Genomic DNA, 19,852 nt, shown 5'->3' on the forward strand with positions numbered 1-19,852 from the left:
TAGTTTGTGTTGCAACACAGCTCAAAAGATAGAAGACCTTTCTTTCTGAAGTCTCCATTTTAGTTATGACAGATACCCTGAAAGCATTCAGAACTTGAGTTTCGACTTGCCATATAATATATAGACCCAAACAACAATAAGGCCTTGAAGTTTTCACCAGGATTGTTTTGTTCCATAAATATGGCACAGCAGCGAGCAGAGTCACTGTTCCCATAACACTGCCATCTAGGCTTCTTCATTTTATGTACTACAAACTCTACAACTGAAGTGAAGTGTAATCTCACAAGGTATAACAAAAATACACAAGAGGACTACTATTTCTAAGAAAATGCATGATTGCTACAGGCTTGATTCAAAATCTGAGAGAAGATTTGGGACAACTTTTGTCATACTTGACAGAATACAAGGATGCTGGCAGCATTATTAAAATTAGCTCCCAACCATCACTATTTATTTTTTGGGTACTGGCTTTTTCAAAAGAGAAGGGAAAGTGAACCTACAAGTTAATTGCTTGAGTCCTAAAATTCTAAGAAAGTATTCATCAGCAGAGTGCTGTGAATATCTGTATAGGACAACCTAGGTGGTTAATTCAGCAGGGGAAATAATGCAGCCACTAGCCATTAGAAATTTTTCTGATTTGCGATAAACCATACTCTTCTATTACTTATTTTTTAAAAAATCTACTTTTTGGATATAACTTTTGATTCCCTGATGGAATTCTATGAAAACCAAAATTGTTCTATTCAAAGAATATAATGGGAATGGAATGTGCCATGCACCTATAATTATATAACCATTGCTATTTATCGGTAAGTGGAATCTTCCCTCTTTAAGCAGTGGATTTCAAAATAAACATATATTCTATTTTACCTATAGCTCTCTAAAATATAACTGGTATAACACATCACTGAAAAGTGACATGCACTAAGCAACTGAAAAATGACATATTATTAAAAAAAACAGTAAAAATCCAGTAAAACAGATTTTCACCTATATCAGAAATAGATCACTTTAGTGGAAATGCATACTCCTTTGCTTTCCCCCCCACCTTTTCACTGAAAATCTTCACTTAAAAAAATCTTCAGAATCCTTATGATCAGGGGTATGTTAAATTCTAAATATTATATTTAAAGAAGAATGCATTACAATATTTTGGCTAAAATACCTCTCTGATCTGATTTAAATACACATTAATTGGTTTTTCAGATTTGTCAGGTTTTTATACTGTGTGGTAACCTTTTATGGAATTTGCCAAAAATTCATTATTTAAATGGTTATTCTTTTTTAATTATTAAAAAAAATCACTGTCGTTAATATTAACTATACCATACTAACAGAACAGCTTAATCACTATGTCTTATACTACTTATAAATACTTTTTTAATATGGCTGACTGTATTTGAATGTATTTGCTTTAGGTTAGACAACTTTACCACCTAACCAGGGGTTCTCCACACTTCTGACTAGTACAATGCAATTGCAGTAGTTGAAATGGAACTGCAAATGAGCAAGAGTAGGTACAGGCATTCAGCTCATTTTAACTACTGAATGCAAACAGGATTCTGCTCTTGACACTAATTAATTTTCTGTGCTTTAAGAGTACCACTTATTTGCTTTTAAGGTTTTGTTACAACTGAAGCTGGTCCGAAGGGAATTTACTATTTCGCAACTGATTGATACATGAAAGTAAAAAAATAAATTGTATACAGAACCAAATTCTCAGTTGCATTAAACTCAGATTGGAACAGCTCAGTATTCTGAGAACAAGGAAGGAAAACTTCAGGTTGCCCCAAAGGTGTTTCTAATGGCTCTTTGACAGGACAAGGACTATTAAAGCACATTAGAGGCTGCAGCAATGAATCCCTACCAACAGCTGCACTCTGAAGCCCGAGACATACCAGACACTCTTTACCACTGGCCAATTCCCACAAAATCCAGGCTTGCCACACTCTCTTTGCCACAGACCTGTGTCCACCACAGGCTACAAAGGCTACAATGATCAGGCTTATTTTCTACCATGTCAGGGGTACTGTACTGCATTAGCAAAGGCAGGTGTGGAGTATATGGGTGCTGAAGAACCTTTAAACAAGAGGAAGATCATACAATAAGACCTAATAGGCGCATAAAATGTGCCTGAAATATACTGAAATATTAAACTGCAGTTTTTGCAATTTATGATATGGTTATTATTGATGTGGTATCAACAGTAAAAAACTACTTCCTGTGATAGGGAGATTTAAAGTACATCTCATCTGCTCCTATAGGTGGTTCTTATCTTTATGACTAAAGAAAAGAAATCTTTGCATTTGATTCCTCACTTCTAGTCGTCAAATAAAATGTCCATATACATATGTGAAGAACTGTTTTTATGGTGAAAACTGACTACTTAAAGTAAAAATGTAGGTAAGGTAAGAGTGTAGGTATATTTCAATACTCAAATTTAAATATGTTGCAGTTAAATCAGAGATTATAGCAAATAACATCTTTCAAAGCAAAAAGGTGGAAAATTTCATTTGCCTGCAAACAGCTTTTTCCATTCACAAATAGGATTTTTAACCTTATTATCCACACAATGAAATAGCCTGATTAACAAATTGGAAAACCATTATTAATGATAACTAGCACTTAGGCTGTTTTGTACAATGAAACCCTGTCATCCTGGATACCAAAAAGACTTTTCGGAATACTGATAAGGTAAAAGACTAATAAAAAAACATACTAAGTCATGCCTGTGATTGGAAAAATAGGATAATACTGGCAATAATGTAAGAGCTATTCAGGATATTGAAAAATGAAGTAATTTTCATGCAGATGGCACTCTGTAGAACACAGTCCTTATTTTAAAATTTTGTAGCTGTAACACTTATGAACTTAACTTGCAATTACAATTCTCCTTGACACATAGACTACAAAATGGAACTCAAATGGTAGTTATTTCAACAAAGGGACTACTTACTCCAGTTGCAATCATTTTGATGCTCAAAATAGAGCTTAAGATAGTAAGTTCAGAATTAAGTCCTAAACTATATCACACTGCAGGACATTAGAAATTTATTACTCTTAAGTACACTACTCTTTTAATCAATGAATCAGTGCCATGTTGTTAATAGTAAAGAAATCGAAGCAATTATATCTATATTCCCAGTAATCTATAATTTCTACCTGGGAATCAGGGCTGATGCAAAAGTGTTTATTTCAATGAACTTACTTAGAAGCTTAGTTCTGCTAAGTCCTGGTGACTGTCTGAGAACTTGATCCCAACCATCAGGTTGAGTGAAAAAATGTTCTGCATTGTGTAGTTCCTGACTCTATGTGCCTAATATCTCTTCTTTAAGCACTCCAAGAAGCCATGCCTTCCATTCTTGAATTATATAATGCCTTCAGACATTATAAACACTTCTTTTGTTTATTTTTTAAAGTTTGCTTTTGAAATGTTTGCATTTTGTTTTAACCATTTCATTTTAACACTAGAGAGGTGTGCACCTCTGTATATTGAGGTACAAGAGAAATGAACTCTTTGGAGAAGCAAAAAAACCCAAAAAACTAGATGGTACCTACTTTTCTTGATGTTACATGTCCCTCACACAGACACTCCACTCTCCATCAAAAAGCTCCAATTAAAGATAAACATTTAAAACCAGCTCACTGTGCCTTGCCAATACTTCAATACTTTCAAATATGCACACATCAATAAATATTATATACTGTGGATTTACTGGAACTCTACCATTATTCTACTTCAAATTTAACAATCATGGCATTGAAGGGAAAAAAAAACATCACAATAAAGTTAGTCCCTCTATATCCTGGGGTAGATGAGGAAGAGGAAAATGCCTTATTTCAGTCAGGGCTGATGAAGAGTTCTAGAAAGATTTTGCTACATTTTTTTTTTTTAATAAGACATAAGCGTGCAGCATTATGTGATATGAGACTGTGGGCTCAAAACAAGCACTATCCAATATAATGAAAAAAATCCAAGAAAAAATACAAGGTAATCACTTGGCATGTATCAAAACTGAGGAGAAAGACACCAGTACTGGAAAATATAAATTGGTGTTTTATGCTATTAGTCCTCTATTTTTAACAAAAAAAGTTCTTTGCTGGGTATAGTGTACTGTCATTGCTTACATCTTTCAAATTCCAATGGATGGTTGTTGAATCAACATGATCAAGTAAACCTTAGTAAAAATTCTGTGTGTGCCTCATGGCATAGAGCATTGCAATTGCTGGTTAAACATTTAGGATAACACTAAAAAATTCACCAAGAGAAAATGTTGTCACAACAGTAGCTACAACCTTTGGCAAAATTAAAGACTCTAAAAAGCCAAAAATAATTCCTTCAAAGTTTTTTTCTCAGTTTTCAGTGATAATATTAGGAATTATTGAGATTTTTCTTGACATCTCACGGCTTGTGAAAAAAAATCAGACCAGATGCCAACGTAGTAAGAAACCTGGTAATTATTTTCAAAGAAAGCCATAAAACTCACCGTTACACATGCAGGTTTGAATTTCTGAAATATGACAAACACAATCAGAAGTTATCCAAAATCCCATTAGTATACGTACAAATGCATCTCGTGCCGTGACGCGCATGCCGATGCTCACAGCCAGCACACTTCCACCCCGTGAAGCCAGGCCTGCAAGTGCACTGCCCAGTGACAGGGTCACAGGGGACAGGCACAGATCCATATGGATCACACTCACATGCCTGGCAGGACCCTCCTGGAATCTGTGGGTTTCCTGTGTAGCCAGAGGAACACCTAGACATTGCAAACACAAAATAAGAATTGTCCAACTGAGATGTGGGGCACAAAGAATACTTGGCCGTATTTTAAACATAATTTACACAAACATCCATGAACCATTAAAAAAATCTTTGTTGCTTCATGCTCAAGAGAGAAATTTTGCAAACTGTTCAACAAAGAGACTTCTAATCAGGACACAGAACAGTCTGGATGAAGGAAGTATGCAAAATTGATTCCACATCCTTAACAATTTTCAGTTAAATTTCTATTAAATTACAACAAAAAACCCTTCCAGTATCATTGTGTGGCCCGGTGTTTTGTGTCAGGCATGAAATATCCTGGTAGACATTTTGATCATCTTAATCCCTCAGTGTTTTGATGGATGGGACAACAGAGGCTGTTTAGGTTGTTAATTCACAAATCGGCATTAAAATGTTTATATGTAACTGTCTTCCACAGCCAATGCCCATGAGGGCACAAGAGTCACTAAAACAAAGGGTATGAGTGACATCAAGATACACTATTAGCATGGCATCTAATTTTAGATAATTTTTTTTAACTTGTGAGCCCCGGAGGAAAAAAACCCTCACACATCAAAAAGTAAGACTAGGACAATATCTGCGATATAAATAACATTGATTATCAATTTATAGTGGTGTATATAAAAATTGTCTATGTTGGCTGAGTTTTAACAGCATGTAAAGGAGAAATAAATTATCCAAAAGCATGTATCTAACAGTAGTAAATATACGCTTGTAATATTGAAAAACACTTCTCTCCTTCATGCCTTTTCCTCATTTTGTTGTCCCTCTTTCTGCTTTTTCCATTAATCCTACCTTTGGCAGTACTGGCCTTCATATCCAGGTGGGCAGGCAGTACACCGGTAGTCACTAGGTCCTTCAGCAATGCAAGTAGGGCTAAAACTAAAACAAAAGTAAATAAAGAATTTTTTTTCTACTCTCTTGCATCATTTCACTTTGGTCAGCAGTAAAGAAGGGCCCAAGAAGTTCCACTCTTAATGTAAATGGCAGCATTTTCTTATCTGTTTATAAAAACCTATGAGAGGTCTCTCCTTTCTATTATAATTTTTGTGAATGCTTTCCTGTGACACTTGCACAGTTTGGCCAAGGGCTCTAAGGGCTGCATCCAAGGGGATGGAGTGAGCAATGCCCACGCTGTAGGCTTGTGTGATTGAATGGTGCTCTCACTCACAGAACGCACTGGGAAGGATGTGAAACAAAAGATTTAGAAACTGAGCTAATGAATTTTCAGCTTCTCCAGTCTGATTTCATCTTATTTTGAATGAAATGAGATAAGCTGGGAAGAGTTTACTTGACAGTAAGATATAAAGAGGGAAAAGGAACCAAAGTCATAGTTGTATGGAATCTTCCAAAAAGGCAGCATCAAATGATCTTCTTAAAGAGGTATGAGAAAAGCCCAGTCTACAGAGAAAAAAAACCCTAAAAACTACCTCCTTCATGATCAGGGAGAGGTCTTATTTTAATCATTGAAAACACTAGATTATCTTTTCTAAGTCACTTTACTATTGACTGTAGTGTGTACCTGTGGGCACTGTGCAAAGTAGCACTTAGTTGAAATGTTAGTGTATAAATCGCCTGCACAGGCAGATAAAACAAACAAAAAGGGCAGGTAGGGCAAAAGAACAGAACTAAATATTAAGATGGTGTAAAACCATGAAACTCTTTCAGCTCTTTGTGGAAGAAGAGCTAGAAAAGCACCGAGGTGGCTAGTGGTACGCCCAGGGCTCCTTCTTGGTACAGTGCAGTCAGCATCCTCATCTAACTTGCTTATAATGCATTAAATCAATAGTGCTTGAACAAGTATATAAAATTATGCCTTTGCAAAAAACATAAACAAATTGATCTATTACTCACAAACTCATTATCCAACACATTTTCAACTCCATAAAAATAGATCCATACTAAGAAAAATTCATTCTCTCTGTTCTTTTTTTTCCCCCCAGCTCATCATGTTTGAAACTGACTGCTGATTGTACAGCAGTATAAACACAGTATTTACAACTTTAGTGGAGTTTTATACAATTTCATAAATAAAAATAATTGCACTGTACAATTCACAAATACTATCGTATCAGTCATGACATAGCAAGCTAATGAGATAGCTCATTAGCTATCTGTATTTCATCTAGATTATGATTACTTGACTCCATAAAATAGCTGCAGGTAGACTTTTTCCTTAATAGCATCCTGAAGAGCTTTAGCTGATCTGAAAAAGATATAAATCTAAGGTCTGATACTCTAATTTTCTACCTAATACTGTAGCTTTATGGAATGAATCTATGCCACTCTATCCATCTAAAAGCCAGGCATCTAGTCTAAACCAATTATTCAGGCATCTTCTATCAGCACTGCAAAATGGACATGTACAGACAGACTTCTACAGACATTTGAAACACCTCCTTCCCTGCCCTCTCTCCAGTGGCGTTTTCCTTTAGGTTTAACATGAGTGAGATGTACAGTTGTCAGTCTCTATATTTACAATACAGCTACCAAAGTTGTTGATGGCTGTGGATAACAGAAATAGAAATCCCTTCCATGATGTCTAGAGACAGCTGAGTGAAGCTCTATAAAACACAAGCAGTTCTGTTCCTGGACATGCTCAGATCTGACTCTTTTCTCAACAGCACGAAGAAATTGGATGACTATCTCATGATTGTTTTTATTAAATTCAGATTAGGTGTTATTCTCTTATTTCCTGTGAAGGTGTATGAAACCAGAGTCTCATGATCGCTTTCATGTGAGCGAGACACAAAAGGTTGTGACAACACCCACAGCCATGCAGGCTATGTGACTAAATGAGGTACAGGCACTTTGCTTGCTCTCCCTCAGGCAGCTCAGCAATTTGAGCGTGCACCTAGGACACATAAAAAAAGGACACTTTTAAAAAAAGACGGAGATAAGACAACAGGGAGTGGTTTTAAACTAATGGAGGGGAAACATAGATTAGATGTTAGGAGGAAATTCTTTATTCAGAGGGTGGTGAGACACTGGAACAGCCTGCCCAATGAAGTGGCAGATGCCCCAGTCCCTTGAAGCCTTCACAGCCAGGTTGGATGGGGCTTTGAGAAAACTGGTCTAGTGGAAGGTGCCTCTGCCCATGGCAGGAGAGCTGGAGTTAGATGATTTTTAAGGTCTCTTCCAACCCAAACCATTCTATGATTCTGTGTTACACATACTACCCACAGTCCACATATTTCCTACCTGTAGAGCACTTCAGCAACACCCTCTTCCTGAGTTTATGTTAGGTTTTAGAAAAGATACTGAAACGATCTCGGGAGCACAATGTGGAGGCTATGTATTCTTGTAGCATGGTGCCATAAACACTAAGTGAAGAGCCCTGCTCATTTTCTGATCTGATACATGATACAGAAAATGTATCCCATATTTCTAGGCAACCAAAGGTTCCTAAGCACCACAAAAAAGACAGGCTGGAGTGTTTGCAGCCCTTCATACTGCCAGTTAGTAACATAAGAAGTTTTTTCCAATATTTGCTGATTTGCAAAACTGAGAACCTTGGTTGAGCTTGTTGTTTGCAACTTGAATGTCCTTTTCTGATACTAATAGACAGAACACATAATCAAGTTGTAACAGAAAACACTCATGAAATGGGCAAACCTCAGAAAAACTTGTAGTTAAGAATGCATTATAACTTCTGAGATAAAGAATATTTCTTTAAATACTTGAGATTTGGAAGTATTTTTAAAAACTCACACTGTGGATGAAAGATTATGATGTCTTTATCTAATAATGTTTGAAAAAACTTTCCTCCCTCAAAATAAACCCAAGACCAAACCAAAATGATAAAATGAAGTAGAAAGAAAAAGAAACCCCTAAATTCTCAGCTATCCTGACTGAAATCCTCACTAAAACATACTAAAGGCCAGACAAAGCACAGAAAAATGGTTTTACGGAACACTTCCAGCTTTTCAAAAGCACAATCATGAAACACAAACCTGTTCATTGCACTACTACAGTATGATGCCAAATATCATTAAGAGCTTCTCAGCAAGACAACAAACAAATCTCAAGTGCTAAAATATCATCTGTTGGGAACACATGCAGAAGCATCGTGGAAAGGCTCATTACCATAAAGCAACCAGTAAAATTTATGCTGCAATAACTATAATGCTTTTAAATTATTCTATATTTCACAAATTGCCTGAAACTCATGTAACATTAAATAAGGAATCAATAAATTCCATAGTGAAGCAAGAAAGGCACTGTAACACATTTATACCAACATAATATATAAGAATTTTTGCAGCTCCCTCGTGGCTACATTGTACTTGGGTTCTGCTCTAGCTCCATTTATGAGAATACCTTTATAACACACACTCATTATCTTGAGTACTGAATTTTCAAGCACTTATTAATTTATTCATCACAAATTAGCAAGGGAGCAATTTCTGACTTTTAAAGGAAGATCAATTAGCAAAAGTACATAAGAAGTTTTTATTATAGCTTCCATGAGGCAATTCTCCTGTAGCCAGCCATCTGAAAAAGGACACGGGGAGCCCAGAAGCTGGCTTGCTGGAAAGTCTGCACTATGAGTGTGCTGACTTACTTGTTACTAGGAATGGACAGGGGACAAGCACAAGGCTGACAGTCATCTGGAGAGCCTTGGACAGTGCCGTAAAATCCTGGAGCACACCTCTCACAGTGGGGACCAGCAGTATTGTGCTGACAGTCCTGCCAAGGAAGGAGACAGAATGAAAACTGCATTTGATAATTACATGAAAGCAGACAACATTCTGCTCGCAGCCTTAGGGATTCAAACCCACTTCAATACATAATTTCCCTGATATGATTCTCAGTGGGAATGCTTGCTTTAAGCTTCTATCAAATACCTGCTGAGCAATACACGGGCTTAAAAGGAGAAAGAATACAGGTCTGTAGCTACCCAGATGTATCCTACAGAATTTCTTATCCCATTCATCCTTTCTTTCCTCCTTTGTTCCAGCCATTGGAGAAGCAGCAATAATTAAAATTCAGTCTTATTGTACCAGGTCATGTGTATTACTGATTGTAAGAGCAGAATTGTGTTTACTGTATGACATATGATACATAGTTTCTTTGTTTTGCAGGTGTCTAGTTTCTCTTTTTATACAAATAGTAATTCAGGAGTGAAAAAGCACTGCATAATCTGAACTCTAGAGAATCAGAACAGAAAACCTCAAAAGTTTGCTTTTATGACTCTCCATGAACTTTGATACTTAAACTATTTAGGCAAAATCGTATTAAAATTGTCTTCTGTTTTTTTAGATTAGTACCACAACTTAAGAATTTTACATTAGGATTAACTTGGTGCAAAGGTTTAGAAGTGTAATACCTGACAAACTGATGTTTCAGAGTCACACATAGTGCTGTGTCCATGACACTGACATACAGCACAGGTGCCTAAGGTCTGAGCAGGTGTCCTTCCCGCAGGTGGAGATGGAAGCCTGTAAAACCCTGGAGAGCATGACTGCAATAAAAAAGATGCAGAAGAAAACAGATCATTACAGAGTGGATTGTGTGTGGGGAGCATTGCAAGATCATCTTTCCAATCACCAGTTTTTACAAGTTGTGAAAAGAATCTGACAGGCTTCCAGCTGTGTTACAAACAATACACAGTACTTTACAGATAACAAGAGCCAGCCCTAATTGGAAACATGGCTGAAAAATCCCTGGAGCACTCTACTGGCATCAGGCTTTTACACTACAGCTTGAGAGATCCTTCATTCAGATGCAGAACACCTTTCTGTTCTCACTGTGCAACAAGCATCATTCCTTTCATTACTTAAGAAAAGAGTTTGTTTTCAAAATAATTTTTTTTTGCGTGGACTGTGGAGAGCAAGCATGATGATTAGTTTCCTTCATCCCTGCTATGTTTTTCAGGTTCGACAAGCAGTATCTGCCTACACACTACCTGATGGATAACAAGCAAAAGCCGAATAATAAACAAGAAAATGGCAGCATGGTTGCATTATTTATAGCTATATAATTTAAACACCATAAAAGTACAGAACTTGAAATGTTAAAGGTTTTCCATGTCTTGAGCCTATCAGCCCCAAACCAAGTTTATCCATCACTAAGTCTCCTCTACTGCAGCTTGGCCATAAAATTCCGAGAGTAACTCAAGAATTGCTAGCAAAGCTGACACATGCAAAATCAAACACTTAGTCTTTATTTCAGGCTTATTACACAGTTCTGTGGAAGCCCTAACACAGCTCTCAGGAAGCACACAGCTATGGCAGCATGAAAACACAAACAGGAGCATTTTGACAGCTGAGACCATTAGGGGTAAGAGCCTCCTTGTCCCGTGTATAAATCCCACTACCTAGTGGTGCCAGGAGCCTGTGAAAGATGGCTGATGAGGGCATTTCCTACTGCTGACCACAATTTCTGCTTTTCAGAAAGGAGTGGCACACTTTTCACACAGCAATAAAATGGATGCAAAATAAAACAGAAGAGAATCTGGAGTAAGTAATTTTTGTGACCAAAAGTAGGATTCTTTAATGAAGCACTAGCTGATATGCTAGATTTATTAATATACCACCACTCTGACAGTTTTATAATCACTGCTAAAACCTCCAGGAGTCTAAGTTATGGAAAAAGTATAAACACAATTATTTTCTTTAGAATCACAAAGAAATTAATCTTAACTCATTTCTGCTTTTTCCCTTCTATTTTGACTTAGACCACATTAAGTTCCCTGAAGCATAGAAAGAGTCTATCTTCTTTTTCATGGTTTGCGAAGAATTCTAACATAGATAAATAATCTCAAATGAAAGTAGTTCTGTTTCTTATTCTTTTTCCCCTCCCTCTCTATCCCCACAAGTGTACTTGTCCAAACAAGGTACAAAACATAGATTTACAAGTTCTGAATGACTTCAGAATCAAATTATAAATACATGGTACATCCTCAAACACAACTAATATCTGGGGATTTTTTTTGTGATATGCCATTGACAGTCTTACCACCTATTTTGACTGAAGCATTTCAGAGATGAAATAAAACACAGACAAATGATAAAACAGACTATATTTTTAATTGCTAGTTTGGAAGCTTTTCAGAAGCAGCCATTAGGAAAATTCTTACCACTGTTTCTGCAGCCTACAACTAGATGTGGAATAAAAAGAAAAAAAGCAAAAAAAACCGGGGTGGGGGGGAAATATAAATGTGACTTCTAATAAAAACTGCTGTGCATATAGTTTTCACAATGTTATTAAACGGATAAAGCATGCCACAGACACATACACCCTATTAACATCTGCTTAAAAAATGCTAGGGTGTCAGATATTTTTTTCCTGCTAAAATTAAATAAAGCTTTACAGAATACACCCTAACCTTCACTGAAGACACTAAAAATAAACTAAGTTATGAGTATGTGAAGATAACACAATTAAGAATGAAGTATGAAGGTTGCAATTGAGATATTTATTGAGCCCCGGTGGGTGTAAATTAAAAACAAGCTCTAATTACATTATCATATAGTTTTCTCCAAAAATCCAATTTGCTACAGTAATTAAAAAAAAATCTGTACTTCTAAGCAAATGTTGGAGTCCATTAATTTCCCATGTATTTATGCAAGTTCAGGTGTATTCCCTTATTGAAATAGTGTGCAAAGAAAATTATTTCATTCACTTTCTTGCACACCTTTCCTATGAAGTTATTGTTTCTGTTAACTTATTTGCTGTATAACACAATCATGTATAACATCCAAAGGGATTAGAGCTGTCACAGATAACAAGGTATCTTTCTCTTCCTTTACTTCAATTTTCCTCCTACTGCTAGTTTGGGACAAACCCTTACAAGATCCCACTTAGGATGTTTGAGATTTTTGCAAAATACTCAAGGTGTTGTTCCCTGCTACCTCCACCTAACAATTGCAAGCAGTAAATTTAGAATTGCTTGTGCTGAATAAAAATGAAAACATGGTATTCTGCACACAGAAAGATGGGCAGTCTCATCATCAAGAGCACAGACAGTCAGAAGTATTAATTTACATTCTGCAGCCAATGTATTATATCTTAATTTCTCTGGTACCTATCATGAAATCCATTTTACAAAAGCATATACAAGTCAGCTGATTCGCTAGAACACTTGGGTACTTTTGAAATATGCAAATTCAGCATGAAATTGTAAGTAAAAAATAAATACAGTGCATGTATAAGGAGCACCCAGGTCACTCAGTTGACCAACACTTTTCTCCTGGTGAATATTTTACTATTACAACCTTATCTGTTCAAAAAGGCTTGATCTGTTAGCATCAGTCACACAGTTCAGCATCAGTGATGCTGCCCCAGTAAAGCTCACTTTTCTGTATTTTAAGTATTTGAGTCATTGCCATGGTTTCAGTGGCATATTTGCCTACAGCAATAAAAAAAAAGGGCTGAAATTCCCTGTGAGAGAAATACCTGTGAGAGGAAATAAGTTATTAAATTAAGGGAGAGTTGCTGCCAGTTAAATGAATTCACACCCAATTACTATTCACATCTTGCCAATGAGTGGACCAGAAAAGCACAAAGAGTTTTCCTGGGAGTTAGGTTAGTACTGTACCTCACAGGACAGACCAGAATAACCCAATGGGCAGTCACACTTCTCTATCAAGTGAGCCTGAGGAGCCATCCCGGACACAGGGCCACCTTCAGCAACTTCCAAGGAGATCTCAGAAATCCTGGAAAAAAAGAGCAAACACCTCCAATGAGATTAGTCAAGCACTCACTCAAACCCAGTTACTTCACAGTCAGGCACAGGAGGAAACAGTCTCATTTGGCTGTTTGTAGGATTCTTGATCAAACTAGTTAAAGTTAACATACTAAAATTCATCTCTGGTTCTTCATTTGGAGGGACTCATTAAGAAATTGATGACTCTCAGGGGTATGGCAGTAAAACTGTCCTCTTAATGAGCTTTTAATGAGGCAACTATTTAAAAAAGAAAATAACATATATACTAATAATATCCTTGCCTCCCAACCACTCCTAGTCATTCCAGCATGAATGCTGACCGCTAAATAGGGTTGAGTACCTCATGGACAAAGACAACAAATATAAAATCTAATGAAATACACTTAATCCCAGTGTGTCGGAATGCTGTATTTTAAGTATACTTCTTTATTTTGGGGATTTGTTAGTTTGCTTAAATGAAAGCTATGATCTGGAACACCTATTGCCTCAGAGAAACAAAATGTGCAGAGTAGTGTAAATTTTAAAGCTTCAAATATAATGCTAACCTAAGGCAAAATGTCAAAGATTGTCTGACTGGCCAAATAAATGTCAATAATGTAGGTAGAGTCTATTCAGTAAGTGTCTGAGCACAGTGCTAATGGAGAGGAGCTCACAGAACTGCTCACCTCTCCTCATGCTCACAACCTGTTCAACTTTTCCCAGACCATGACTCCTGAGGGACTGAGTGGTGCTGTTCTGCTCATTGGCATAGAGGTACCAATGTCAGGATGAATGGAGGAAAAGCAAATGCCCAGCACTGAATGAGATGACAGTTTTGTGACTGAGGTTACATGACCAGACCCACAGGTCTTGATAACCTTGTGTCAACCCAAAAATCCCCAAAGCAATCTAACCCTATGTGACTTAAACCCTATGCTCTCTTCTTACTACCTGAAGAAAGGGGTTCAGTCCAACAGGGAAACTGAACAAAAAAACCCCAAAAACCAAAAAACCAAACCAAGCAAACAAAGCCAGGTCAAAACAGAAGACTGAAAATAAAGAGGGCAAAACCATTAGGATCTGACATGTCAATGAAAAGTTACATTAAAATCTCTGCACATTTAATGGGAGAAGAAAATGCAATCTGCCTCTCCATCATTCTCAAAAGTGAGGGCACAGTTGAAAAACTCTTTACTGTCATAAAGCTGTATTTAGATAACAATACGCTCTAGGGCCACAAAGCTGCCTATTGTTTGTGTGAAAATGTTACTTAAGGAAGGTCAGGCTTGGCTGACTTTTGGAAACTGTCTATTAGGCAGCAGCCAAACAACTGCTACCTGATCACTGTTGGGAATATTGAAATAATTTGCAGTGAAATTGAAAGCATACTTCAATTCAAGAAATTTATTATCACAGCCCTGTTGCAAAACAAAATCTAATAAAAGCAATGTTTCCATTTAGAGTGTTGAGTGTGAAAATGAGGGCAACAAAATGAACAATACAGGAGAAAAATGTTTGGGTAGGGATTCTGAGCAGAAACCTCTAAATCACTAATAATGCTACAGCTTGGAAGCAGAAACAACATTAGCATTGCTACTAAACTGTTTAGCTAATAGAGTGCTAACACTAGAATGAAGCTATTTTTATGTTCTCAATTGCTGCTGCTACTTTGACTTTATTTTAAAGTGTTTTTCCTGTAGTTTATCACTTACCTGCAGCTTTTAAACTTTGCAATTGAAATTAAAGCACTATTAAAACCTTAAAAAACCCGTAAAAATACTTCACATATATCTTTTCCCCCTCCTATCCACAGATTCTTAGCTTTATATATCTTTTTCTACTAGGCTCAGTCAAGTGGAAAGAGAAGCTTTACTAATTTAGAAAAGGGCCCTTATTTGGAAAGCACAACATACTCTATCTAAACAAATGTTTTATTGTCACCTAATTCAAACATATGTTTAAATTTGAGTACAAATATTGCTCTTTAGAGGGTCTCTGCTTGTTTTTAATACAAGCCTTCAAGTCTTATGCAAGGTAATATTCCACTAACCTTTAAAAACATTTTTGGGGATTTATATTTTAGTCTTATGCGAAATTTCCACTGAAATCATTCAAGGTGCTAACTTGAAAAAAATAATAATGTATTCCCGCTATATTCTACCTAAAGTCTCAGATGCCACGTGATAAATGTTTACTTTCTAACTAGACAGATCATAAAAATCCATTGTAACATAACCTCCTCCAAAATCAAATACAGAATAATATGCAAGGTTATGACTTCAGATGGAGAGTTACCAGAAAGACCAGATGAACTGTTTGCTAAGCTCTGCTGTCATAAAATGTCACATTCTGAAATGCCATGCTGTAAAAATATATTCTGATTCTTTAAGTGACACCTTGCAAACCTGCCTTGGAACTGAAAAGTCCTCCCCTGTTCTGACTGCCTCGTGACTGGGCAGCCTTGATAAAATGCTGGTGCAGGGCAGGCCCAGTGCAGTCAGAGGAGTCACACACACCTCAGAACAAAATCAGCTTTGCTGATGTTTCAAAATAACTTTCCTTTTGATGCTCCAGCTGAGATAGTACTCAGTTTTTGCTTCCACAGCTGAACTAAGAACTGTACTGCTCAGGGGGAAGGGAGAAACATACATGAAACATGAATATGCTTCTCAAATTTTCCACATTGCATTGGGGTTACCTTCATAACTCTTTTCCTGGGAATCCCCTTGCTTGTAATACAATATCCTAAATGGACTATGCCAAAATAAATTAGACCAATGTTAAACACTTATGGCATCTGTTACTAATATTTAGCATCTAGCCAGTGCAAACCACATGAATACTTTTCTGTAAATTATATACTTTAAAGAGAAACAATAGCAGCAACAATGACAATGTTTTCTGTCACACAGTGCTGTGAAGTTGCACAGTATCTGCCCCTACTATTCACCTTCAAACTCCAAAGACCTTCAAACTCTTAAAAACCTATTCACACCTTAGAAACCTAGAAATAATTTTAGCTTATAATTTCTATGACAGAATCATAAGAAGGACTTCTGGAGACCTTTGGAGTTTATCTCTGATTATTCCCATCCCCTTGCCAATAAATTTTGATTGCAAGGGATATTGTGTATTAATTATTAAAAACGTTGTGCAGTAGTCTATGTAAGCTATTCTAGAACATCTCTATCCCCAGCAGTTTATAATGTGGATCTTTCCTGCTGATGTTTAAATTCATGTTTGTTTCTGATTTACCCACCATGGCAACAAAGAGCTCATTCTTTCCTTTTTCTCTGTGACAACATTTTAAGCACCTTAAAGCAATTTCTAGTTTCTAAACGTATCTAGTTCTTTATATCTTCTTTCACATGTCATATTTTCTAGCCTGCAATGATGGTCACCGATATCCTCTGAGCACTTTAATAACTATTTTCTTGAATTCCATTAACCAGAACTTCACACTTAGGCTTTACTAGTGTTGCGTGGAAATAAAAGACGTTGTTTTTTCCACTTTGCAGGCCTTATCTGTTTATACATCTAGATAGAGAATTAGCATATCTCAACAACAATATTTTTACTGAATCATGTTCACCTTGTGATATGCTGTAAACAACAGACTCCTCTTTGAAGAATAGATAACTAAGCAGTTGTTCCTTGTTTGTTCAATTGACTGCTACTTTCACTGTAAATCTTACAGCTGACCTTTAGATTGCAGAGATTTTTGTACTGTTTCTATCCTGTTGCTGCCTGACGTCCACTTCAAATTTAGTGATATCTTAATTTCCCTGCATAACTGATTCATTAATAGACTAAACAGAAGATGTGGAATCTGACCCTAATATATTTAATTTCCCACTTTCAGGAGAAAATTCCTTCATATGATAACATCTATATTTAATTACAGCACCATGCTTTCATAAAGTGGATTTTTATTCAAAAAATACATTAGGTTTGTTTCATAATGTGTGATGTGCCTACATGTGTTTTCTGTTCTAGGATCCTGAAGATAGAGATTCTGCTTGCCTAGTGTGATATAAATCTTCTAGTGCATAAAAATTCCCTCTTCTGTGTCTTCCGCTATGCCAAACACAAATTCTGTCTGCTCTTTCTTCTCAGCAATGGCTCACAGCTGGTGCCATAAATACAAATTCTGTTGGGAGTAGCTGGGAGGTCTATGAGATTATCTGACTACTGCACCATTTCAGATCACTGCATGAAAGAGTTACCTGCTCTGCCTCATGATATTGCCATGAGTCGCCTTGATGAGAATGTAATGAACATCATACAACACGTTCATGAAGTCTTCCCGGGATACAGTTCTACTTGGTCTTGACTCATCTCCATAATGTTTCCAGGTGAAATCTCCCTGAGATGTTGTCCTATTAAGACCTGGGTTACCATGATAATATTGCCAGGGTCCAGGGTTTCTGCCTCTTTGGTCATCACCATAATATTCCCATTCATGCTGAAAGACAGAAACACAAAAGACAGATTATTAACAATATTCAAAAGACCCATGGGCTTAAGTTTTGGGCTAAAAAAGCAGATGGAAATGTTACCTCTGTCATCTCTATCTCATGCCTTGTCAGCTGGCCAATAAGAGGGGCAGCCATATGCCTGACAATAATTCTTGTATTTGTGGGAGGCCCACCTCTTATGATGACTTGTGGGGAGTAAGTAGTAAAACCTGTTTCTTCTCGTGCTTCAAAGTAGATGGCATATTTCAGTTTCCCTCCATAAGCGGTCAGCTAGCAAAGCACAAAAAGAAATCTCATTTTCAGTTAGCTAAAAATAAATTCCTGGGAAGGAGCTAGACATGCTCTGCACCTATGTGCAGCCTGATGAATGCATGCATGGTAGAAAATAGCAATATGTACTTGTGGAACTATCTGGGGACAAGGGCTGTGTTCAAAAACATTCATCCACAATTTGTTATTATATTACACTAAAACCAGTATGCTATCTATTTCCTCATATGTGCTTTGGTGCTCCACCAAACCGAGAATATCAAAAGTGCAAAATAAATTGTCACAGAGTGCATAACAATATCCAAAAGGATGGTTTTTTCAATCATTTTCTCCCATGTAATCTACAAATATCATGTATTTTTTGCTTAAAAATAAGAGAAACAAAAAATGGCAAGAGTGTTATATTAAATTTGTGTAGCTTAATTTTTCAAATAACATTTTTATGAGAAAATTTATCCAGTGGAAAAATAGAACATAGATATTTACAGATATTAACACGTAAAATATTGTTTGTGTTATTTTATGAATTTCCATAGTAACAGAGCAAATAATTTTTAATAATGGAATAGCATTTACTTTCTTTTGAAGTACCTTCTACTGTGTGAAGACATGCTTATTGGGAAGGAAAAAAGGCACTGTAAAATAATAAAATAAGATTAAAAGGGAAAAAAAAGCCACATCAGTATTCAGTGGAGTTTTAGGTTTACCTTTCGTCCCTCAAACTGCTCTGGAAGTCTCCAGTAAACAGGTTCTGACCGAAGATCCTGCATCACCTGTTCTATATTTGCTACTATTTCAGGAGGCTGGAATGCAATCCCTGAAAGAGTGCTACGCTGAAGCTTTTCATCCACTAGTGGCAGAATCATTTGCTCTGGCTTCAAGGTCACCTATGCATATTTGAAAAAATTGAGAAGAAAATTAACTCTGTTTTTCCCCATGAAGTGTTAATCTTTAAATTCTAGCTCTTTAAAAAATTACTTCTAGGTAATTTCATTGCACATCATGAGCAATTTGTCACAAAGCAGTCTTGCTACTCCTTTAGGTATGAACAGTGCTAATAATGACTTTCCCCTTGAGCCTTTTGCACCTTGTCGTCATGTTAACAAAGAATGTAGCAGCACTGGTTAAAATACTTTAATCAGCAAGTGATTCCATGAATTTTATCGAAGTGATTTTCATAGTGCTATTTTAGTCCCAGGCCTCTTTTGTTCAGATTGTGAGAAATGTTACCTTACAAAGAAGCACTTTCTCGCTACTTATAGATCACTGGAGCTGTAAAACACAGTGTCCAATGCCTTGGTACTTCTATGCAATATTCAAGCTAAATGTTCTCCAGGCAATTTGCAGACAGTAAAGCTTCAGTGAAGGTTTCTGTAACTCTAAACTCAGCTTTATTAAAAAAATACAAGGATGCCACTTATGTGCTTGTAATTTTCTTAGACTGGTTGACAAAGTCTCATTAGCATTATACTGAAATCGTTATTTTGATCAAAAACTGTAGTAAGAGTCTTAGTAATTCTGTGCCAATGGAAGGATCTCAGGGAATGTGAGATCCTTGAACAGATGCAAAGGGCTGGTATCAATACTGCTTTCTCCCAAAAAGTGAGGAAGACAAAACAAATACAGGTAACAGTCATACCATCAACAAACTGGTCATGAGACAGGATT

At 36.6% G+C, this 19,852-nt stretch overlaps 1 protein-coding gene across 4 annotated transcripts in view; it reads right to left on the reverse strand.

Annotated features, from left to right (window-relative positions):
* LAMA2 (laminin subunit alpha 2) overlaps window positions 1-19,852 on the reverse strand; it is a 335,421-nt gene that overhangs the window by 84,611 nt on the left and 230,958 nt on the right. For 3 of the 4 annotated variants that reach the window (XM_030945040.1, XM_030945038.1, XM_030945037.1), the window contains 8 exons: window positions 18,892-19,071; window positions 17,996-18,184; window positions 17,663-17,901; window positions 13,329-13,446; window positions 10,116-10,250; window positions 9,351-9,475; window positions 5,582-5,668; window positions 4,567-4,760 (listed from right to left, as the gene is read on the reverse strand). In XM_030945040.1, coding sequence (XP_030800900.1) covers window positions 4,567-4,760; window positions 5,582-5,668; window positions 9,351-9,475; window positions 10,116-10,250; window positions 13,329-13,446; window positions 17,663-17,901; window positions 17,996-18,184; window positions 18,892-19,071 — 1,267 coding nt within the window. The remainder of the gene's footprint in view (window positions 1-4,566; window positions 4,761-5,581; window positions 5,669-9,350; window positions 9,476-10,115; window positions 10,251-13,328; window positions 13,447-17,662; window positions 17,902-17,995; window positions 18,185-18,891; window positions 19,072-19,852) is intronic. The other variant, XM_030945039.1, reaches the window with a different exon arrangement.

Source organism: Camarhynchus parvulus, chromosome 3 (genome assembly GCF_901933205.1).
Source record: "Camarhynchus parvulus chromosome 3, STF_HiC, whole genome shotgun sequence".
Taxonomy (NCBI): Eukaryota; Metazoa; Chordata; class Aves; order Passeriformes; family Thraupidae; genus Camarhynchus; species Camarhynchus parvulus.